The 25,899-nt window shown below is 32.8% G+C and overlaps 1 protein-coding gene across 4 annotated transcripts in view; it reads right to left on the bottom strand.

The window, feature by feature from the left end:
• The window catches only part of Gpm6a (glycoprotein M6A), a 293,169-nt gene that overhangs the window by 17,171 nt on the left and 250,099 nt on the right, over positions 1 to 25,899 (bottom strand). For all 4 annotated transcript variants that reach the window (XM_013151670.3, XM_063234736.1, XM_063234737.1 and 1 more), the window contains exons 2-3: positions 24,182 to 24,374; positions 10,036 to 10,192 (exon numbers count right to left, since the gene is read on the bottom strand). In XM_013151670.3, coding sequence (XP_013007124.1) covers positions 10,036 to 10,192; positions 24,182 to 24,374 — 350 coding nt within the window. The remainder of the gene's footprint in view (positions 1 to 10,035; positions 10,193 to 24,181; positions 24,375 to 25,899) is intronic.

The raw sequence follows: 25,899 nt of genomic DNA, 5'->3' as shown, positions 1-25,899 counted from the left end.
TGCCCACTAAGCTGTTAGTTGTGGGGAAAAAATCTTTAAGACACACTGGAGAGAAAATTCCCTCTAGGTGAGACCCATGGCATGATGGCATGAAAATTCTAGGTCAAAGTGAAGTAAACAAATATGTTGCATTCCAAATGCAATGTGGCATAGCAAAAGGAACTACAGTGGGCTCTACAAATTATACAGAGCATCATTTAATGCATTATAAATTATTTAGTATGTAAATTACTCAAATATATGCAATCATATCAACATTGTTCATATTATAATCTCAAACTACTTCTACAAGTTATAATCAGAAAATGTTTTTCAAAATTATTTACTATGTTTTGAATAACTTTACTCACAATTGTTCAGTCTTAGAAGCTGCCAAGATGTTTTTCAGAAGGTGAATAAACTCCAGTATATATAGATACTAAATGAAATATTAGTTCTAAAAAGAAAGGAGGGCAGAAGCCATAAAAAGACATAAAGGAATCCACACATTTATAGTCAATGAGTTTTGACAGAGGTGCCAAGAACAGTCTTTTCAGTAAAAGTGCTGGAAAATTGGATTGTTACATGCAGAAGAATAAAATTAAATCCTCATGGAAATCAACTCAAAATAGATTAGAATTCAATACAAGGGAGGAATCTATAAAAGAAGAGAACATTAGAGATGCTTCAATTTATTGGTCTGTGCAGGAAATTTTGGGAAAAGAATGAAAAAGCACATAAAAGTAGAAATAGACAAATAAGATTATATCTACTAAAAAGCTTCTGCACGGCAATGGAAGCAATGAGCGGAGAGAAGAGGCAACCCATGGGAAATATTTGCAAATTATGAATATGCTAAGTGGTTGATATGCAGAATACATAAAAAGCTCAACTCAATAGCAAAGCAAAATAAAATTTGAAAAATAAATTAAAAAATGGGAACTTGGGGGCTGGGGATTTAGCTCAGCGGCATAAGCGCCTGCCTTGCAAGCAGGCAGTCCTGAGTTCGATCCCCGGTACCCATAAAAAGGAAAAAGACAAAAAAAAAAAAAGAACTTGGAAAGGGGGAAGGAGAAAAGGAAAAAAAGGAAAAGAAAAAATAGAATAGAAAGAAAAATGGAAATAAAACTTTCTAAATAAGGAAGAGAAGAAAGTTGAGAGGGAAGAGGACTGCGAAAAAGAAGAATTAATATACATCATGTACAGGTACAAATTATCTATGATATTATTATCATTGTATTTATCTAAACTGTACAATAAAATTAGTTTTTAAAAAAATGGGTAAGAGACTTGAATAGACAATTCTTCAGAGAAGATATACAAATGACTAATAGATATAGGCACAAAAGCTTAACTGAGTAGGAAACAGAGATTGATCAATAAGTACAAAGTTACATATAGATAAATGATGTTTTATTACATAATAAAGTAATGATAGCTAATAGTAATGCATTGCATGGCCCATAATAGCTAGAAAAGATGACCTTGAATGTTCAACACAAATAATAAATGTTTGAAGTGAAAGATACAGTAATCAACCTGATTTTACACTAAACAATATATTTATGTATTGAAATATTCACACTGTCATCCATAAAGATGTATAAGTTAAGGTCAACTATAATTTTTTTTTAAAAATATGAACACTTAGAAGTTTTCTTGGCTTATAAATATTTTCTTACAAATATGGTGCCAACACAAACAAAATGATTGCCAGGAAATATTATGCAGCCACAACTTTTTAAAATATAGAAAACAAGTGGTTGCTATTATTTAATAAGACAGATTAACCAAGGAATGAACTGAAGCTACTCAAATTTCCTGCTGTACAATGGTTCATCACCAAAGGCATGATCTTTCGTATAGTGTTGCTGAGATGCTGGGACCTTAAGGAGGTGTGGTGTGGTGAGAGGTCATGAGGTTGCTGCTTTCAGAATGGATTAAGGTGATTTTTATAAGATTTTAGTTTTGGAAAGAGTTTTTATAAAAGACTCCAACCCATGCTCTGGCTTCATACCTTGCCATGCGATCTCTCTCTGTTATAACATGCTTTTACCCAAATGTGATATTCTGCTTCTTTTCAGCCTCCAAAACTCTAAATTCTTAACTAAATAAACCTCTTTTCTTTATACAGTTATGTAGTCTTGGGCATTTTGTTATCATAATAGAATCTGGACTAATGCTTTACCCTCTTAACGAGTATATTGTGTTTTCTTCCTCAAGTTGAAAGTAAGAAACATTGGCAAAGAAGAAAAAGGGAAATTAAATAAAACTGCCTTTGAAAGCTCTGTCAGAGTTGAGACAAAACAAATCGGACAGAAAAATTGGATATTATTAAGATATATCTTAGTAAGTTACTGAAGAACCACTTGTAAATACTACCTCAGGTTTATTCCACCTTACTGCAAAATACACTGAGGTCCTGGGATAAGACAGTGCTGTAAGGGCAACCCACTTACCCATACCGGCTGACAGATTTCCCAACTTGGGCTTAGCTACCTTACTCACATAAAACATATTTATCTAACAGATAGGAAGACAATGAAAAAACAATATAAGACAGGCCTAATTCAGCTCCACCAGGGTCATTGAGAAACAGGGCAACAAAACAGCCATGAGAAAGAATCATTAAACTGGTTGAGGCTGGGGTTTAGCTCAGTGGTGTAAGTACCTGCCCAGCAAGCACCAGGTCATGAGTTCAATCCCCGGTATCTAAATAAATAAATAAATAAATAAAGTAAACTGAGTTGAAAATGACATGATCTAATTAAAATATAGTTTATTTCTCCAAAAATTATTGTCCATGCAATTGGACTATGAAGTATATATGTGTGTGTGCATATATACATAAATATGTATATATGTAGTAATTTAGCAGTAATAACCTAAGAGATGGGGTAAACCTAATGAATTTCTCCCTACTTCAAGTATTTTTTTCCTTCAGTCTAATTTTTACTTGTTATCAGAGCTGCCTTTCTATAATGTAAATGAATTTCAGTGCAGAACACTCAGTCTTGCATAGCCACTTTGGAAGAGCAGTGTCCCCTTTTACAAAACTAAGTATACGCTCCCTGTATGGTCCAGCAACTGTGCTCCCTCGTATTTATCCAAGTGGACTGCGGTCTGCGTGACTTCCCTTCTACTCCCTTCTTCTTTGAGTTCAATCATGTTAAACTTAACACATAAGGGAGTATATACAGCACTTGCTTCTGTGTGTATCTGATTGCACTTAGCATGTTTTCCAGCTCTATGCTATACAAATGACAAAATGTCCTTGTGTATAAGAAGGAATAATATCCCATGTAGCATTCCAATGAATGGTTTCTTTATTTCTATACTCATCCACTGTCAGTGGGCATTTAGGTTAATTCTACAGCTTAACTATAATGAAGAGTTTATCTGTCAAGCAACGTGGAAATGCAGACATCTCTTGTACATACTGATTTCAAGTATTTCAGATAAATGCACAAAACTGAGAGTTCTGGGTCATATGACAATCTTATTTTTAGGGTTTTTTGTTTTTATTTTTGTGCCGGGGATCAAACTCACAACCACACAATTGCAAGATAAGTGTTTATGCTGCTGAGCTAAATCCCCAGCTCCTACTTTTTAAAGGAAACTCCATTCAGTTTCCTATAACAGCTCTACTAATTATATTTAGGGTAAATATTTTTAATAAAGCTAATTTGTTTAGGAAAAAATGCATCACATACTGTGTTATATGATGTACTTTTTATTTTTTAAATAAAAGTACTAGAGAGTTACTTGATCTGATATCATGAGAAAGACATTCTATAATTTTCATCTCTGTAACTCAAAAGATCACAAGAAAAATAAAGCACAATTACATTTCAGATACATTTACAAAGTATCTAGCAAGTTTTTCTCAAAACTGTCAACATCTTCAAACACACACATAAAAGTCTTAGAAAATATAGGTCAGTGCGGTCAAAGGAAAGATGAATAAATCCTGAAAAAGAATAACTAAAAATTCTGAATAATGTATGTACTCTACTTGCCTCAACATTCATATTGGCTCAATAATTATGGCAAGTGTACCATTTTAATGTTAAGACAGGGGAAACTGGAATTGATAAACGTGGAAACTCTATTTTCACTTTTCTGTAAGCTAAAACAATTCTAATTAAGACAATTATATTTTAAAAGTTGTTTTAGCATTATAAAAATTTAAAGAATCATAAATGGGGAAATATTATATCCCAGTATTATGCGACATATAGATTTGTCTAATTACAGTTAAAATGCTGTGGAATATATAAAATTGTTTCTATGAAAGCTTAGCAGAGGACTATATATCATGACTTGATAATCAATACAACAACATTAAACAGGCATAAAGCAAAATGTTGCCTCAACATTTCAAGAAGTTATTTTAATTGGATTTCAATCAGAACTGATGTTGATTAGAAAGTATGATTTAAACTTTTTTCAATTTTATGTTCTAGGGTGTTATAAATGTGTGTTATTTTAAAATCTAACACTGAAAATTATAATTTTAGCAAATTTTCTCATATTTCGTTGGTGCAATTTTATGAAGCTACTCAAAAGTTTCTTTCAAATTGTACCACTAGAAATGGAAAAGAATAGGAATTTTTATTTATTTCTTCTTACACCTTGTGTGCCAGCATAGTTAATGTCTCAATGTTACACTTAGTCTGCTGTCCTAGTATATAGGGATTCATCTCTGAACCATATGTGAGATCTATTTTAGATAAATTCCTACTTCCTTCTTTCACAATGCTACATTTTTGAAACATTATTTTTAAATAATACCAGTCTTCCTGAAACAGTCTGCCTTCCTTCTCCTCTATTTCTGAGAAAACAGTGTTAAAGTTCAGTATTCTAACTTAAAAAACATCATGCTGCTCTCCTAAATTATATTTGAAGTATCCCAAGGAAAGACAAAGCCTTACTTTGATTACTCTGTATCAGCAATCTTAGTTCAAAACTACTTTTCGGTTGTGTGTGTGTGTGTGTGTGTGTGTGTGTGTGTGTGTGTGTGTGTGTTGTATATAATTTTAAAAGACACTAAATTTTAAGGACAGTCTAGAACTCTGCATCCTCCCATTTTGGTACTAGGATCCAGTTTTGTGGAAGACTTTCCAGGGATGGAAAGTGGCACGGTATCTGGATGATTCACTGGATCATGCAACCTAGATACTTTTCACAAGCAGTTTACAGTAGGGTTCCTCTTCTTGTGATAATCTAATAACTCCTGCTCCTCTGACAGGATCTAGAGCTTAGGTGGTAATGTGAACAATATGATGTGGCTGTACATATAGACAAAGCTTTGTGTACTTGGCTTCTGCTCTCCTCTAGCTATGGATGTGAGGACCCAGAACTCTTGGTCTAGAATGATGTGTTCCTTGATGATATCTCCACTTAGATTTACCTAAGTTTCCTTACAGATACTGATCAAAAGCATCTTGGGCCACAGAGCTTTTCATATTTTGCAGGACACCTTTATATTGAAAAAAGGGATAGTTCTCAGACAAAGGACGTCTGTTTAAAACATACAGAGAATTTTAAAAAATCAGACACCCAAAATTCAAAGATCCAATCAAAAAATGGACATCTGAGATGAACATATAATTCTCAAATGAAGAAATACAAATGGCAAATAAAAACATGAAAAAATGTTCATCATTAGTCATTAGAGAAATGCAAATTAAAACCACACTGAGATTCCATCTCACCCCTGAAAGAATGGCCAGGATCAAGAAAACTACCAACAATAAAGGCTGGAGAGGCTCTGGGGAAAAAAGGAACCCTCCTGCCCTGTTGGTGGGCGTGTAGACTGGTACAACGATTGTGGAGGTCAGTCTAGAGATTTCTCAAAAAGCTGGGTTGGAAGTCCCATTTGTTCCAGCTATCCCACTTCTAGGCATATTCCCAAAAGAACTGAAAGCATCCTACCACAGTGATATATGTGCATCCATGTTTATAGCAGCACAATTTGTAATAGCCAGATCTTGGAAACAACCTAAGTGTCCATCAACTGAGGAATGGATAAAAAAAGGTGTGGTATTTTTATACAATGGAGTACTATTCAGCTATAAAGAAGGATTACATTGAGATATTTATAAATAAATGGTCACAGCTTGAGACCATGCTCATAAGCGAAATAAATTAAACTCACATGTATAAATGCTGAATAGTTTCCCTAGTGTAAGAAATGGTAAGAACACATAAAAGTATGTGGTAAATATGATTTCCCATTATATTGCTTTGAAGCCTTATAATGTTTTCATTCATTAACTGGAATGGTTTTATTCTGGGTTATTTGATTTTATTGTCTGTGATAATATGAACAGTTATGTTGAAGAAAACAAGACAATATAATAGCTAGTGCTGATTTAATATCATCTTGTTTTGAAGTCCCATGAATCTTTTGTTCTTCTGTCTCTGTTGGCTTATCATGTCGTATCTTATTGGATTTTATTGTATGTGACAGTATAAACAAAAAATTTTATAGACAAGGAGATAATACAGAAACCATTTTTCATTTTCTGTTAGTTGGTTCTAAATCCCCTGTAATACTTTTATTCTCTTGAATGGTTTTACACTGTCATGTTGTGTTTGATGCTATAATATATGAAGTTATACTCAAATATTTCAAAGAAAGGGACACTATGGTAGCTACTGTTATGTCGGCTTATCTTGTGGTGAAAAACTATGTTGCTTAAGTTGTTCTGCTCTGACCTATTATTATGTTGCTATGTCCTCTTTTATCTTAATCTCCTTTTAAAATTTTTTTTAATAAAAAAACTTAAAAAAAAAGAAAAAAGGGAGAGTTTATGGTTATGGGTAAAAGCAAATGTTGAAGTGAGGACATGTATATGGTAACAGAGCTTCCTAATTACCAAAGCATGATCACAGAAGATGCAAAGCAAGAAGCGTCTGATGAGTTACCCAAAACACTCACAAACAGGTTTATCCTATCACATTAACCAAAACTTAGAGAAAACAAAACCAAAATCACCCTTGGAAACAGCAAGTGAATTTTCATACTGTGGTTATTAACATGGGCTTCATACTGGATGCTTGAATTCAAATGAGGCTCCATTACACACTATGTGGCTGAGGCAAATTACTCATCTCCTTTCTTCATTTATTAAATAAGTATAATATTAGTGTCTACTTGACATAGCTGTTTGGAGAACTGAATGTCTTGAGACTGCTAAATATAAATGTCTAAAAATATATCTTTTCTGTTATTATTACTAGTGTAAGATTTCACTTCTAACTATGAAAACAAGATTCATTATGCTATGCAAAATAGATTTAAAAGTAATTATATGAAATACATTGTATAGGTACTAGTTTAATATGCAGAACTCATATAAACATCTGAGGTTAATGGGAAAGCTCTTTAACATAAAAAACAGAAAATATTTCATCAGTATATATGGTAACAATAATAACAATAATTATTATTATATTATATTATTTTATTATATTATGTTATTATATTATATTGTTATATTATTTTATTATTATTATTATTATTATTATTATTACAGCAATATTTGTATTGCTGTTATAACGTTCTATGCCTTGTGTTATTATGGGTTGAATTTTACGTTGGCAAATTCGTATGGTGAAATCCTATTCCTAGTGTCTCAGAATTTGTGTCTGCTTTCATGGAAATTAAGTCTTTACAGAGGTAAGCAAGTCAGAAATGAGGTCAATAGGTTGGGTCCTAAACCCACATGACATGTATAGTGAGTGTTCTTACAGAACGGAGAACTGGGACACACACACCTTGTGGAGAGGGCACTCTGTGTACATGAAGACAGTCATCTGGGTGGAATTTTCCTAAGCCACAGATTGCCAGAGATTCATGAGCAGCCCATGAGGAGCAAAAGGAGAAACAGATCCTTCTTCAAAGCCCTCACAAAGTGTAACTTTCTGATACCTGCGGCTCTGGCTTCTAGTTTATAGGATGGGCAGACAATAAACTTTCCTTGTTTAAGCCATCTGGTTAGCAGTGTGTTGTTATGGGCGCCCTGGCTAACTTCTTTACCATCACGGACTTTGTGCTTTAGCACCTTGTGATCTGCAGAAGTTAAATGCTTTCTAAGGCTCACAAGTAGCATCACCATAATACTATGCCAATTATAAAAAGATTCACTAAAAATTAAATTAACTATATTCTGACAGAAATGATTCTAAAATCAAAATTTATCTTTTTGCATGAAAAATTGCTTAGGTATCACTCAGAACTGGTCCACTGAATATTCATTTTTAAAATTAATCCAAGATCTTTAACCCTCTAAATTTCCTCTTGAGTCTGTAATTTGCCATAATTGATATAAACAACTTAGCTAAGATCCAGTTTAAAGCCCTCTACTAAAACACTGAAATTCTAGCTCTTCACAGGTATTTTACTTCTTTAAGTACTATAATGTATTTTGTCCCCAAAAAGAAACAGATGAGTCTTATGAGAAATTATTCTAAAGCAAGGTACAAATATCCACAGTTTAGACAAAATACTTTATCAGATGCCTACAGATACTGAGCGGCCTCAAACAATTTATTACAGCTATTACAAAAGAAGTTTGCCAACAAGAACTTTGAACTTTGCTATGAGATTGAAGCCATTTATGTGGTTACCAAATACAGTTTATTTAATGAGGTATGATCAAAGTATATGGTTAATGTCTAAACTAAAAAAATGTATTTATGGTAAAAGACACATTGTCAGTACACTTAAGATATTTATTTATCCTACTGTTCTTGCCACTTTCCAAAGCAGCTCTGCTAGTCTGCTCTCATAAGTGTCTGCATGAGATGTGCTCACAAGAATGATGAACACTTCTATCGAGTACCATCCAATGGAAAGCCAGGCTCATGGAAATATTATGGGGTGCCTCATCCAACTGATTCATAAGATCTGACAGCATGCAACTTCTGGCTCTTCCATAAAGTCAAAATGACCACGAAGGGTAAACATATAGAACTGATGCAGGATATCAAATCAGCCACAAGGGAACAAATAAGACACTAATAAAAGAAGATTTTCAGCACCGCTCACAAAATGGCAAGAATAATGAAATAAGGATGTTTTAAATAAAGTGTCCTGTGGGGATTGCTGGCAATGTGTATTTACTGTAATAAAATTTTAAAGTTAAACACTCCACATTTTTCAATCATTCCTCACGTGAATTATGAACTGAAATTAAATGCATGTAATCATATGACATTGCAAAAAAGAAAATTATGTTAGTCAAGAACGGCAGGGTCAATGTTTCATTATAGGAAAATTATTCTGAGTAAAATATGTAAAAGTGCTTTTAACTAGCTGGGCATGGGGGCACATACTTTTAATCTCAGCACTCAGGCAGAGAGTCAGGAGGACTCCTGCAAGTTCACAGACCAGCCTGGGCTACAAAGTGAGCTCAAGGCCAGACAGAATTGCACAGAGAGACCTTGCTTCAAAAAGACAAACAGAAAAGTACTTTCAACTATAGTATGTAATTTTCATCACACTTATGAATTTGTATATAAACATGCTTTATCTGCATTTCATTAAATCTAAAGTGTGGCTATAAATTTTATTTACTACTAAATAACAAATCAATGAAGTTTTAAGACTGAAATTATTATAATTCTTAAGTCAGTAGAACACAGAAAGTACATGCATAACTTTTTATATTTATAGTAAAATATGGAGAAATTTCTTTTGGAAGAGTTAAGATACATGCATTGCATAAATTGGTGATGAATTTTTATGTTGTTCTATATGGAAATTCTTAAGCCCTTTCAAGTGAATAATTGGTCCACAAACCAATAAACATGCTTTTTTGTCTCTAGAAACAAAACACTGAGCTTCATGTGACTTGATAGTTTGAAACTATACTTTCACAAAGAATAATGTTTGTGAAATAGAAATAACATTACCAAGATAAAAACAGTTACTACATAAAAGAATGTTGCAATGAGGAATAGTTTATTTTTGACAGATGAAGGTAAATACTTGTGTGCCACTGAAATAAACCCATATTAAATACTGGATGTAGAGATATAACATACCCAGGCGCTAACACATCTTCCACAAGTGGTGATTTTGAAATCCCCATAGAGATCTTTGATGGCACCAGTTGTGAAGAAACCTTCCACCATCAGCAAAATGCCATACACGAAGAACGCAGCTGCAATGCCGTAGATCACATACTTAAAGATGTCAATCCTGCACGGGAGGGAGACAGAGCAGTTTATCTTAATACCTTTTTAGTAAAGGTCTGCAGAAATTGATTCTCAAATGCTCAGAGTTCTTTTGAAGTAAAAATGATGGGGTACTGATTTTCATAGTGAAGGTAATATTTTAAGCCATTTTACTTCATATTTCTAATATTTATATACAAATTTTGTTATGTAATTTTTACATTTTTGACAAAAATTGGAGGTTTTTGTATTTGTAGCTTTTGAGTCTTCCTTTTCAGCTTCCTCCTTTCCTGGATCAAGTCGAGGAAATCTTAAGTGAGGCCAAATTTATGCTTCCAAATGAATTCGCTGTAACTTGTTCAACAAGTAGGGTAATCATCCCAAAATGTCACTAAGGCAAAACAAGAAGTGATTTTTATGTATTACACTCAGTTTTAAAACATATGAAGAGAAAGAGTAGTAGTAATGGTGTAGTAATTTTCATAAAATGACCTAAACTCTGTATTTTTATCATTATGTGAATTTTAACTGTGCTATTTCATACTTCCCATAAAACATCACTAGTATTTGCAGATAACGCCTGTCACTAATGAGAATAATATGATTTTATAGGTAAATTATAATTTTAAGAATCATACCTTTTATGCAGAATCACTAGTGGATGTTACTATACTCAGATGTGAACCAAACTGTAGTGTAACTCTATAATACTCTTCTTTTTCTCACAAATCACATGGAAAGAAAAATCCATGTGAGCAAACAAAAATACTTATATAAAAATATATAAATGTTCACACACAGGACACGTAGGGGACAGGTGGAAATGGGGAAATAGATTTTAGATGGTAGATAGATACTCTTTTCCTATAGCTATGTAACTAGGTAATGAACATCCATTACTTGCTAAGTAAGATTGTATTTGTATTTCTATGTTTTGAAAATATCTATTCTGTTCAACATATGCAAATCAATTAAATGTAATTCACCATATCAACAGAGAAGACAAGAATCACATGATTATATCAATGACGAAGAAAATGTTTTTGACAAAGTCCAACACACTTTCATAATAAAAGCCCTACAGAAAATTGGAATAAATGATCTTTACCTCAATCTGATAAAATCCATATATGATAAACCAACAGCCAACATCTTACTAAGTCGACAAAAACTGAAAAATTTCAATCTAAAATCAGGAACAAGACAAGAATATCCATTATCACCATTCCTATTCAATATAGGTCTGGAAACATCAGCCAGAGCAATAAGACAATAGAGGAAAATAAAAGGAATAAAGATAAGAAAAGAAGAAGCTAAATTATCATTATTTGAAGATGATATGATACTCTACATAGAAGATATTCAAAACTCCACAGAAAGACCTCCAGATGTAATAATAAAATTTAGTAATGTAGTTGGATACAAAGCAAAACTCAAAAACCAGAAGCATTCCTTTACATAAACAACAAACTCCCTGAGAGAGAAATAAGGGAAACCATATTCTTTACTATAGCATCCCCCAAAATGAAATACTTAGGAATCAATCTAACAAAGGAAGCAAAAGATCTATACGTTGAAAACTACATTACAATGAAAAGTGAAATTGAAGAGGATTTCAGAAAATGGAAAGACATTCTCTGTTCAAGGATAGGAAGAACAAACATTGTGTACTGGTCATTCTCCCAAAACTGTTATACAGATTCAATGCAATTCCAATTAAAATACCATTTGCAATCTCACAGATCTAGAAAAATTGTTCCTAAACTTCATCTGGAACCAGAAGAGACCTGGAATAGCAAAGGCCATTCTGGGCAACAAAGGCAAGGCAGGCGAGATCCCAGTCACTGACTTTAAATTATACTACAAAGCTACTGTGATAAAAGCATCATGGTATTGGAATAAAACAGATCTGATGATCAGTGGATTAAAAGATACAGCCACAACTACACTAAACCACCTTATCTTCAACAAAGGGGCCAAATATGTTCATTAGAAGAAAGATAGCTTCTTTAATAATTTTTGCTGGTAAAACTGGTTTTCCATATGCTAAAATTAGACCCTTGTCTATCACCATGCACTAAAGTCAAAATGGATCAAAGACCTAAATATTAAAATAGAAACACTAAACCCATTGAAAGACAAAGTAGATAGAAATCCTGATGACACAGGAGTAGGTAGAGAGTTCATCAACAAAAATTTAAAAGCATATGAAATACTTCCCAGAATCAACAACTGGGGTCTCATCTTACTAAAAAAGGTTTCGCCAGAGTGAAAAGAAAATCCATGAATTGGGAACATATCTGAGTCAACTGTCCCTCAGACAAAAGACTTTGATCCAGAACAAATAAAGAATTAAAAAAAATCGGGCTCCCAAAATTCAAAGGCTCAATCCAAAAATGGGCATCTGAGATGAATATAAACTTTTCAATGAAAAAATAAAATGGAAAACATGAAAAATTGTTTAGCACCCTTGGTCATTTGAGAAATGCAAATTAAAACAACACTGAGATTCCATCTCACTCCAGGAAGAATGGCCAGGGTCAAGAAATCAACCAATAACAAATGTGGAGGCGCTGTGGGGAAAAAGAAATTCTTCTCCACTGTTGGTGGGAGGGCACGCTGGTGCAACCGCGTGGAAATCAGAGTGGAGATTCCTCAGAAAGCTAGGATTATAGGCTTCATTTGGCCCAGCTATCCTGCTTCTAAGCATTTTACCAGAAGAACTGAAAACATCATACTGCAGTGATATATGTGCACCCAGGTTTATAGCAGCACAATTTGTAATAGCCAGATCTTGGAAATAGCCTAAGTGCCCATCAATCAAAGAATGGATAAAAGATGTGGTATTTTTTTTTTTTTTTCTTTTTCTATCGGTACCAGGGATCGAACTCACAACCGCCTGCTTTCAAGACAGGTGCTTATGCCGCTGAGCTAAATCCCCAGCCCCTAAGATGTATTTTTATACAATGGAGTACTGTTCAGCTATAAGGAAAATTTCGAGGCTTTTATAAGTAAATGATTGTGACTTGTGAAATAAATCAAACTCATATGTGTAAATACTGTATTGTCTCCCTAGTACAAGAAATTGAAAGGGCAAATAGGATCCAAAATCTACAATAAATATTGTGTAAGGGTAAGAAACATCAAAGAGAAAAAGTAACTGGGATAGAGAAAGGATACAAGAAGGAAGGGAAAAGGAAAAGACATATATTTATATTTATGTATGTATGTATATAAGATTGCTAAGATAACTATACTAATTGTATTAATAATTAGAATAGAACAGGTAATATTCACATGATTACATTAATTTTGCATGTCTACATCTGGTAATCTAAGTAATCCTTGTAGGTAACAATATGCAACATTATAATCATTGTTAAATTCCTATCATCTTGCTTTGAAAACCTATACTGTTATTGTTTTGAGTTCATTGTTGTTTGTTTTGCATTTTTTTTCTTTTATCCTCTTAAGTATGAATAAAAGTATTTATTCCATACTAACATACTAATAATATTTTTAAGACTAGTAATATTGAAAGCCATATTCGTGGCTTTTAAAAAAAATTCACCACTGGGATTCATTATTGTATAATGCCACAAACAGTGAACGTTTTCTATTCAATGCAGTCAGGGTTGAAAAAAGGCTAGTGTTTATGGTTCGCACATAGATGCCCCCCCAAGACTCCATGTGCTGATAGATGGAGCTTTTGGAAAGCGGCTGGATCAAAATGTGTGATGCTGGATTAGGATGTATGATATTGGGATTAAGGACATGTGATAACTAAATTGGTTTAGCATAGTTCTGCGTGTGTATAATGGGCATCGATAATACCCATTAACAGGTTTGAAGCCTGAAAGGAACAAAAAGGGTCTGAAAGAAGGCAGACTTTTTGCTTGCTGCTTCCTGCAATAGTTTGTCATCGACTGTTCTCCTCTGCCATGCCTCTGGGCAATGCTGCCTTGTCTTGGAGCCAGACAACTATGGACTGCAACCTCCAGAAACCAAGAACTGAAATAAACATTTTCGCTTTTCACTTTGAATGTTAGGTGTCTTAGCAATGAGAAGGTAACTGAGACAGCTAATGCTGATGTGAGGATAACATCAACTCTGTGATATAAAACATGTATTCTCTGAAATACATCACAGCGATTGGAATGGACTAAGCCAGTGGTAGCAAACTGATGGTGTGCGTGTTGTTTCTTTTTTAAGACAAAAGATGTCTTTCTTCTAAACTAAAACCTCAGTATTCAGAATTAACTGTAATCTTGGCACTTTGTGAAAAATAAGTGGTTTGGGTTTTAGTTTAGTTAAGCTCTAGTCTCTAAAACTTTCGCCATCACTGATACTGGTCATGTTAATACAGCATCAATATTGAAGCTACTGTGGGTATCAAATAGCTTTTGACTTTAGGATAAATTCAATACTCATAACACAAAATAGTAACACTTTTAAAAACTCACCAACCTTCCTAGGAATTTCCAATATCCTTCAGAGTTAAAATTTAAAGATTTTACTTAATACAATTTTACCTTAATTTTGGTAGCCTTACTAAAAAAAACATGAATTTCATGAAAGTGGAAATATTTTTTACCACATACACTCTCTGTTATATCTTCACCAAGAATATCTAATGTGCTTAATAAAACACTATGTGAGGAAAAGAAAGTAGTTATTAAATGAGTAGATGTTCATGAATAATCACAAAAAGGGCCAATGAATGACAGAAATGACTATAGCTTAAAGAATTCTTAGGAGGCATGTACATGCCTAACTCTGTCTCATCTCATCTCATCACATCCTCGTGCCAGGAAAGCACAGCTTTCATCAGTGAAGTCAACTCCTCAATCTCAAAGTTATTAATCAAACCAGTACAGGGACAAATATGGTTTATGTTTTTGAATGAATAAAATTCACATCAAATTTAATTAAAACATATAAAATAACAGCCTCTTGTCTTAATGATGATTTTCTTAGAAAATAATTTACACATGAATTCTGCAAAAATGTATATAAATTATCTAGTCCATTATTTCTTCCACAAGGAAAATCCTTTGTTGTTGTTGTTGTTCTTCTTCTTCTTCTTTTTCTTCTTTTTTTCTTTTTTTGTACTTGGAATTAAACTCAAGACCTTGCACTTGCCAGGCAGGCGCTATGCTGCTGAGCTATATACCTGGCCCTGTTGTTCAAATTTAACATGTCAAGTTATTTAAACAAATGTTAGCACACTTGTGCCTTATTACTTTCAACTGCATATTTTATATCAGCGAGAAGATTCATTATTTTAATTTGGATAGCTTTCAATTTGCTTAAATTGCATTTGTTGTGCTAGCATTTTAAGTAACAGTACTTTGGGAAATAAAGACTATAATGTGTGAAGAATGAACACATTTTTTTTTGCATTGAAAAAATCCATTTTCATTGGGTAATTAAGTTTTAGGTACCTGCAACATAAATTTAGTCTGAAATTTAGCAATGTTTTCCCATCATTGGGGTGAGGCAAAAGAGAGTGATACTTTTCTTCCTTTTGGATAGGTTTGTTCCACTTTTTATCTGATAATATATAATCAAGACAAGCGAAAGGAGAGGGTATTTTTTGGCATAAGACACAACAAGAAATGTAAAAGCAAAGGGAATTTTTGGCAAAAGACAAAAAAAAATCTGATGTAGGAAATCTTTTTCCAGGTCAAAATTAGTAGGGTAGACAAAATTACAAATGATTGAAGAGAAAAGGAGAAAATGAACTTTAAGACACAGACTAGGAAGAAATTGCCAACATGCAAATGGAAATAATTTGGCCAAACAAAAGAAGACCTCTCAGTGATTTTTCTAGTAAAATAAAATCAATTACTTAAGTAATCAAATTATTTTATTACTTTTATGAGATATAATTTGCATATCAAACTAACCTCTCATTTGAATTGTACAATCCAATGGTTGTTACTATTTTAGCATTTGGGAAACCACTACAATCAGTTTTAAAATATTCTTCAGGCTCCAATAAAGGCACTCCATAACCATTAGAAGTTATCACCAATTTCTTTCTCACCTTTCAACTTTAAACTTCTCCCCAGGCTCCAACCTTATGCAGTCACATATCTGTATCCTGTCTCTACATATTGCCCTATTATGGATGCTGGTCTCCCACCTATCTAACTGAATTCATGGAGAATTTGACAAATGTCTCCTCTTCCCTTTACCATAACCTCCTCAGTCTCTGGTAACCTTTCTCTTCTGTCCTTCTATGATATCACTTAGTCCCACGTATGAGTGAAATCATGCACCATATGAATTTTTGTGTCTGATTTGTTTCACTTAGTATTTTCCAAGTTCATCTATATTGTCTCAAAAGACAGAATTTCTTTCATTTTTTTAGCTGAATGGGATTCCACTGTGTTACACATACCACAGTTTTTGCATCCATTCTTCCTTATGGATATCACTCCATAATTTCAAATCCTTTGATTATATATAATGGAATTGCTGGATCACATAATTCTATTTTTACCACTTAGAGAAATTTCCAAAATAACTGTACCTACTTACATTCCCACCAATGGTATGAGTTTCTTTTTTCCTGACCCATCACCAAACTTAGTTTTTACTTTTTACGACAGCTTTTTAAAAATGTATGAAGTGATATTGTTATTTCAAATGAAATTTCCTCATCATTAAGATGTTGAACACTTTTTCCTATGGTTGCTGGCCATTTGTATGACTTTCTTAGAAATGTATCTCCTCCTATCATTTATCTGCTTTCTAATGAAATTACTTTCTTGCTAATGAGTTGATATCTTTTTATGTTTTGGATATTAACTATTTATCAAGTGCATAGTTTACAAGTATTATTTATGCAGATTGTCACTTTAGAACATTATTTATGCACATTGCCTTTAGTCCATGAACAAACACTATTTGTGTTCTGCCTGTTGAGGAGCTTTTTAGTTTGATTCGACCCTATGTGTTTTTGCATTTGTCTTTGTTTTTGAGATCAGATACAATGGTCACTACTTAGAGTAAAATCATGGAAGTACTTCCTCTATTTTTTCTTTATTAGAATTAGGTGATTTTAGAGTAATGCTAGAGTAAGTACTATCTCTTCTTAGAGTCAGAAAATGGTGGCATCTTATTGAGCTTTAACTCAATATATTACTGAGTAGATGAACAAGACTTACCAGTCTACAGTACAAATAACCTGAAGTTAATGGTTGATGCTTTCATTTGCTTTACTATTGAACTTCAGAAAGAAATGCAGCACCAGAAATTTTAAAGATTATTTTGAAGCTTTTTTGGAATGTTCACAGAAGTGATACAGAAAGTTCATGTTATATTATTGATTATTATTACCAAGAGCTTATGAGATTTACTTTTAACAAACCTTAAGTGTACAATACAGCATTAGCCATAAACAAAATGTTGCATGTTAGATCTTCATGTGCTTTTAAATTTACATGTCTGAAACTCCACACCCATTGACTGGCTACTTCTCTAATCCCTTACCTACCCCTAGTAACTACCATTTCTCTTTCTGTGATTGGTTATATTAAATATCTCATACAAGTGAAAGCATGAAGCATTTTCTTTTGATGCCTGGCTTATTTTACCTGGCAAAAATCGTCAGTGTTTATCTAAGGTTTTATTGTTTACTACAGTGATAGGAGGCAGGTGCATCAGTATTGCAAACAGCATAGTAATGCTTATAGTTTTTGCTCACAGTGTAGACTTTTTTTCTTGGATGAATTACTACAGAAATTTCTAGTATATACATCAAAATGATAGAAAGTTTGAGAAAGTAAAACATCATTGACAAGAAGCATGAAAGTCTATTCTCTCATTCTTAATACTAGGTATGATACTTCATTTTTTTCTGATAAATTGGTCAGCAAAAATAATGGTATCATGAAATATTACTCTTGTTAGTTTACTAGTGAATATGAGAGTATAACTTTTTTTGTATTTTTACTGGTACCCTTGTTTTTATATTTTGACTCTTTTCATTAGAATACTTTGTTGCTGACATTTTAGTTCTTCATTTACTAAAATTAGGGACTGATTATATAAGCCACATGCATTTTTACTTGGACATGTATCTTATGTATGCATTTCAACATTTCTATAACATTTTTAGCAAAATTTAATTTTATCATGTTAAATCCTTCATTTTTTTTTTTTGTTTTCAATACTTCCATCTTCTCACTCTATTTGGTTGGTCTGATCCTAGAACTTGCAGTAGTCAGTGCCCTATTCTTTGATTTGGATCTGCCCAATATTATATAGATGACACTTTGCTTTTATATCTTTGATACATCACACTTGGGAATTAGGAACTTGTCTTAAGGTGTTCTGTGTCTTTGAATACTAGCACAATAATTAGAAAAAAAAAAGGGTAAGCCAATGTTTTTGAACAGTGAAAAACTCCATTAAAAAAATAATGAAACAAAAATAGCCGGAAAAAAAGATACGTCATTGAAAACAATATTGTAAACTGTTCTAAATTCTAGGAATTTAAAAAATATAGTTGCATATTCAATATTAATAATAACACAGTTACTAAAATGAACAGCCTTCTTAAGATAGTTCTTAAATAAACAAGACTAAAAGAATTACAGGTTGCAAGTCTTTAAGAACTAGAAGTTCATTACAGCTTTACCTAAATACCTTCAGTGACAGGCAAATCTCTCAATTTCAAGCCAATCCACGCACTCATCTATGAATTTTACAAGGTTCTTTCAGCCCAAAACTATTTCCATAAAAACTGGAATCCTTTGGCTCATGCCTCACTTTTCTTTCCCATAGTTCTTATTTATAAGTTCTTATTTTCTTTACAATTGTTCTTATTTATAATTTTTGTTTGTTTGTTTGTATCTTTTTGAAAAAGGGTCTTGTTCTGGAGTTCAGACTGGCCTTGAACTCACTTTGTAACCAAGACTAGTTTCAAACTTTCAATGATCATCTTGCCTCAGCCTCCTGAGTGCTGGGATTACAGCCATGTTATTTGTAAGTATTTTCCTGAAGCTATTATATTCTTATGTTCTTATATTTCTCTCTCTCTCTCTCTTTCTTTTGAGCCAAAAATTGAACCTAGGGCCTCACACTTGCCTGGTAGGCACTGCCTGAGCAACATCCCTTGGCTATTCTTATATTCTTGAGTGTTAGAAAAGAGAATAGACATTAGATCTTTAAATTCTGATGTAGCCTGAAACTTGATCATAGATTTACCTCCACTGAAATATCTAAAGCAAATAATAGAGCAACAGGAGTATTATGGCAAGAAGGGTGTGTCTAAGGAAAATCAGGGGTTAGAAAGCATGATATTTGGCGTTAAAAGGGTGACACAGACTAAAGGAATTTATCTATGTCATTGTTAAAACCATCACTGTCATCTTTATCATTCACATTACCATCATATTGGGAAATAAATGTACAGTGCTTACTATGTGCCAGTAATGCTATTTTGTAAAAAATTCAACTAACTTTATCCACATCAAAGACTGAGGATACAGGCAGTATTAGTTTTCCTCTTAGTTATAAAGATATTATGAAGAGACGTATTATGTAAATTGTGTCCAAGTTATCTAAAAATGGTCAACATCAATATGGACCAAATCCAGAGTATATTATCTTTCTTTTCTTAATTCTTCAGGTGTAGGTTTTTGAATTTTTTATTATTTTATATCAGTGTTTAGCTTTTGTTCAATTTCTTGAATATTCATTTGAGAACTGTACTGGCTGCAATATTGTTTAATACAATATACACTATTTAATTGTCATTTCAGAAGTCTGAACTTCAGTTATGGCATATTAACCGTAAGTTCTAGCTATGGCTTAAATTCTATTTGCATACATAATATTATTATAAGTAGACATTATTATAAGTAGAAGACTTCCATATTCAGGACTGACACCTCGATCAGCACACCCCAGATCAGTATACTGACCTGGCTTTTATCAATTTAAGTAGCTTTGTTTTGTCTTGCCATCAGTTCACGATTATTTTTTCTTTTCTTATTTTACTTTCATTTGTCAATCTACCAATAACTGTACTTCATTACATTCCATGGAATAGACATGAAACATAAACAATTTTATACAGATTCACATACATATAAAAGTAGTTGAGAGCAAAACTTGTTAATTATTTTATCTCATTTTACTTCTTGCTTTTGATTTGAAGCATTAAAAAATTCATTATCTATAGTGAACTTAGTTTGAATGCATTGACTTGAAGTGCTATGTATATCATTTTGAAAATAAATACATTCACTATAGAAATCAATGGCTCAGGTCCTGTATACTCACTGTAATTTCTAAAGCTCAAATATAACATCTGTTGAATAAACTATAGGGGGTCATATTCATGACTAAAGCTGATTTTTGCCCAGAATTCAAGAAAGGTACTCAAGAAACCAAGTCACAACGAAATTAGCTATCACTTTTTGATAATTACTTTTCTAACCACTTTCCATATGTCATTGTCCTATACGAAATTGTTTTTCAGAAGTAAAATACCTACCCTTCCACTCAGGTGACAATACCTTGCCAAAAGCTCTCAGATAAGAAAGTTTTGATTCATAAGAAACAGTGGAAAGTTTCTTCTAACCATAGAGCAGAATGTGACAAAGACTGAGTTATTCCCAATGGGCAGCCTTAATGTCTATGCTAAACCCACATAAAGTGTGGAGAGATCTTCTGATGGGTGCTGTGTATTAAGCTACACATCAGAGGACTGGAGCTAACAAATGATTTGGATTTGGTGAACTAAACTGGTAGATTAAAGGATGAAAACTTTCTGGGAAAATAAGTAGATAAGCAGAGACAGAGAAATACTAACAATTCTATTGACAAGCCACAAAATCCTCACTCTTTTTTCTCTCTCTGAAAGTCTCCACAGATTAGATTCATATTACATAAGGCTTTTAAGGGTAACATCAGATTTCAGAACACCTCCCATTGGTGGGAGCTGACAGTATATAGAACTACACATCTGAAATATGTATGGATAAAACTGAAGATTCTTTGCAAACTTATTTATAAGAAGATTTTGCATGCTGGAAGATGATGATTTCCACAGATGGATCATATTTTGGAGTGCCTGCCCCTCTTGTATTCCCCTTTAGACTTGGAGATATTACCACATTGGGATTCTTATGTGTAAAGAAAATAGAAGAGGGAGGCAGAGGGAACACAAGAGGAACAACAAAAAATGAAAGAGAAGAAGAGAGAAAGAACAAATAAGTGTGTGATTCCTGAGGATGAAAAAGAGTGACCCCAAGAACAACAGGTGAAAGTCGTCAGGTCTTAGGAACTTTTTTTCAAATTGTTTACTCATCCACTAAATAACTGACATCATATCCCTTTTAAATGAGTGCTTGCTTTTGTAAAATTAAGCATGAAACTATAAAGAGAAAAACTAACAATGTCAGTAAATGCTAGAATACTCAAAGTCTTTTTTTCACAATTGTTCCTTGTATCTTTTTTTCAAGTTTATTTCCAAGAAAGATGTATCACCTATAAACATATCATTTATTCTCCTTCGCCATACACTTCCTTAATTATTTTATTTTAAAAAGTTAAACAAAAAGGTAGAAATGATACAGAATTTTTTTTAAAAAAAGGAAATTAACACTAGTTAACATATTATTATCTTAGAAGTAGTTATTTAGGTTATAAGATTTAGGCACAAAAAATGATCAAACAATCAAACAATGAAAGCACAAACTCTTCTTTTTGATGAACTAACAGAGATTAGTAATATAGTTATCTATCATATAATATATATCATACAATATGCTCTGTTCCTCCACTTTTCCCATTCCTCTGATGACCAACAGGGAGCATAGGCAATTTTTACCTGCTGTAGATATTCATGTAAGTTTTGAATGCATCCACTGACATTAATCTCACTGAGAACTCTGCAGCAGGTATCTTCCATTTGAGTTTTTGTGAACTATTTGTTGGTAATGAGTCTCAATATATTTGGTGCCTCCATAAGAACTACATCATTTGAGCATTAATTATTTCAATTAAAATGTTATTTCCATCCAAAATGCATTATTGGTTTAACATTTAATTTCTCACATCACACCAAAAGCAAGATTTATTTTACCAAAAACAAAACTAGAAAATAAAGTGTATGAACTCTAATCTTTCTTCGGAATTCCTATACATTGGCATGAGATTTTTACTAGAGTTCTGGGTATACTAACATTTATTATCTAAATAGCAAGCATATCTTGATAATTAATTAACAATAGATATATACAAGCTTGCTATTCATTAACCTTATAATTCCTTACAAACGTCACACACTAGGGCTCAATTTAGCAATTTGAATGTAGTCTAAATGTAGAGAATCTGTAGATGTTAAGGACATCTGTGGTGGCTTAAAATAATGAACAGTGGTAGACTGAGATATGACTAAAAAGAAAATGTCAGTTTTATCACATTAAAATATAGTCATGCAATCATCTTTATAAAACTCTCCTCAAACTAACTTTTAATAATCTAGTACATTTTTCAATAGTTTAATGATAGTCCAAATAGTGTTACTTATAAAATCAATGATATTTGATCCACGGACCCTGATAGCTATTGAACTTTACAGTTTTATGCATATGTTTGCAAGAAATTTGATGAAAATTGGTTCTTCTCTTATAGAAGCATAAAGGATTCAATTTAATGAACAATGTTAATTATAAAGTTAATTTGCAAAATAAATTTATAATGGGAAATATTCAACTCTTTATTATTTATGATTTTTTCAGTGATGAAGTTCTATCTATACACATCAGTTATGGATAAATTTTTATAATAATTTTATTTCTTGATTAATCTGTCTTTTTCTCCCCTAGCCACTATTTATAAGAATGAGGTTTCCTGGCCTTACAACATTTTCGACATTATACTTCTTATTATGTGATCAGTATTTCCTCACATTTTATTTCCAATATATTCTAGCTAAACATAAATTTCTAAATTTTCTTACCCTAAAAATTTTGCTATAGCTTCCATTTGGAAGTACCTGCCTTCCAGACCTCAGGGTAGAAAATTCATGCTTTATTACATGATAGAAATGTACAAACAACAATCTCTTTTCATTTTTATAGAAAGTAACAAATTTTAATGGACAAAATGATAAATGCAGTTTACAGTAATTATCTCATTCAAAACATCTTGCTTATAGCTCATGGGATATAATAAAATTTAGCAATGTGATGTATTTTTGATAGCATAGCTGAACAACAGTTGTCTGTTACCTAGAGCGTTTTTCCAGTTGAACTTTAGTTTTATGCATAGAATTTTGTCTTAAATTAGGGTTTTAGGTTTTAGTTACACTACACCAATATGAACTGCCCTGTGCAAATCAGAATTGTGGTCAACTTCTTTTAGTTTTAATGATACAAATAAAATATAAAGTTATTTTACCACCATCCAGATAATCAATCAGATTTATAATTCTAAAATCATCTTATTACATAAAAAGGGATATGTTAAGAATGCTTTAATTTATTTAGAATGACAAAATAACTGTCATGAAAATTATCTAAAACTCATAGCATCAAGCAGCATGAAAAACAAAGTTGCAAGAGTAATAAAAGCCAAGGGCTTCTGGGACCAGGAGTAGTGGTATTATAACAGCGCACATGCACACACACAGGCCACCCAACCAAAAAACAAAATCGTGTCATAAAGAGTTATTTTCTATTTGAGGATATGAAATTATCAGAAGATTATCAGAATTCTTAACTTGTTTGGAGATAAATTCTGTAATTCAACACCAAATTCTTATTCTCTTTTACTTCCAAGTTGCTTATCTTTTTACTTATTTTATTATCATATTAATTTGGCAGAAGTTTACATCTGTCTGTGTTCTTCTGAATCATTTAGAGTCTAAAAATATGTTTCCTACACCCCAGTACTGCATTTAACTTTAGATACCTATTTTTTATTCAACACATAGGGCAGCAAACAACATACACATTTACATAATATACAAAACTGGTGGAAGTCTTACATGGTAAAAACATCCAGTGTATCTCCAGCAGTTCTTGCCATTTCAAAGTAGGTTTGCAGAATGTTGACAGTTCCAGAAAGTGCTTCATGACCACAGCCACAGAACAGGGCGACACCCGCATACAGCAGTATAGTGGCAATGAGAGAAGCATAGGGAATCCCTCCCAGGCATTTAATGCAGCACTCAAAACACCCTGTGGAAGATCAATAGAGTAAGATGAAAAATTTGTATTTTTGCTCATTTAATTAAAAATTTTCAACTTCACTTCTATGGGAAATTATATTTGCTTTGATAGATATTATCAGGCCAACCATATAAATCAAGTCTTAGAGTCTCCTGAAAAGTCTAAAGAGTCAGTTCCTTAATTACAACTCATGCTTCAAAGACAGAAAAATGCTTATACCTCTAATGACTTTCGTCTTCATCCCTCCAAACCCACAAAACCCCTTTTCCAACACAGACTTCCCATGATAATCTTCATCATGCATCACGTTGTTCAGTCTTGCATTCATCATTTTCAAACTTCACACGCATACATTTTTATTATCATGGTATTTATTCTTTCAACTCTTTGCAGTTTTATTTTTCAGTGATTTAAATCCTGTTAGAGCATTATAAACTTGACAAGGAAATTAGAAAAGTGGAAAATAAAGGTAGACAGTATCTGAATCTGTAGCATGTAGTAGCTGAAATTAATTTAGAGTTCTGGTGATCACATGTTTTCTGTGTGTAGTCACTTGTCATGCAAAACCTATTAATACTATGTCCATGCCTTTCAGAAAACAAGACATGGACACAACAGAAATAAGACAACAAACAGGAAAGAATTCTTCTCTTATCATTTTGTGATCTGTAGCAACCTTATTCTTTGATATTATCTTGAAAAATGACAATAAGAATTTCAGTCATATAGTTCTTGTGAAGTCTACATAATTTAAAATATAAACTCATGTTTGTCATAGAATAACAGCTAAATAAACACAATAGTTTCAGAGTTCCTATCTTTTGACTGTAATCTATCATGGGAGATCAGCTGAAGGCTTTTCTATTTGTGGTTGTATATTGGGATTCAAAAAGTTTGAGATTTTGGAGGCTTTTGGATTTTCAGAGGACGGATACTTACATCTATACAGCAAAATATGAGGCATGACATAATTGCAAAGTTCTTGTGTGAAGTAACTTTATGTTCCAAGACTGAGCTAGTCTGCTATTTTCCTACTGCTCATTAGACTAGCTTTCTTGAGAGTAACAGCCCATCTCATCTGCTTCAGAAGAAGAGAAAGAAAATTTTAAAAATGGATTCTAACTATCTCTACATTTCCATAGCTGTTGCTTGTGAAAGCAAAACATTTCCTGAACACTCCTTTCCAGACACACAGTCACATAAAATCTGGGAAAGGAGAAAGGTTAGAACAGCTTGAAACTTCATATAGGAGGAAGCAATTTCTCCAGCAGATGGCCAAGGCCAGTGTGTGTAGTATCTGAATGTCATTGAACACAGTTTCGGGTAGAGATGAACAGGGTGACATAAAAATCTCTGGACGACTCTCTTTCTTTCAATGTTCACAAATTCCCATCTCAGTAATTATTTTCAAGTAGAGGAAAGCAAAGAAATAAAGTTGGTACCAACCCAAAGAAGGTTCTCTCTAGTTTTAACCAGCATACCTATTATCCTCACACTTCAAATTCTATCATCCCTTGGAGATGTTTCTCTTTGC

The sequence above is a fragment of the Cavia porcellus genome, unplaced genomic scaffold (assembly GCF_034190915.1).
Source record: "Cavia porcellus strain 051 isolate PalLab524CR breed Dunkin Hartley unplaced genomic scaffold, mCavPor4.1 scaffold_24, whole genome shotgun sequence".
Lineage (NCBI taxonomy): Eukaryota > Metazoa > Chordata > Mammalia > Rodentia > Caviidae > Cavia > Cavia porcellus.
Note: the sequence above shows the minus strand (reverse complement) of the source record. Positions and strands in the feature narration are given on the sequence as shown.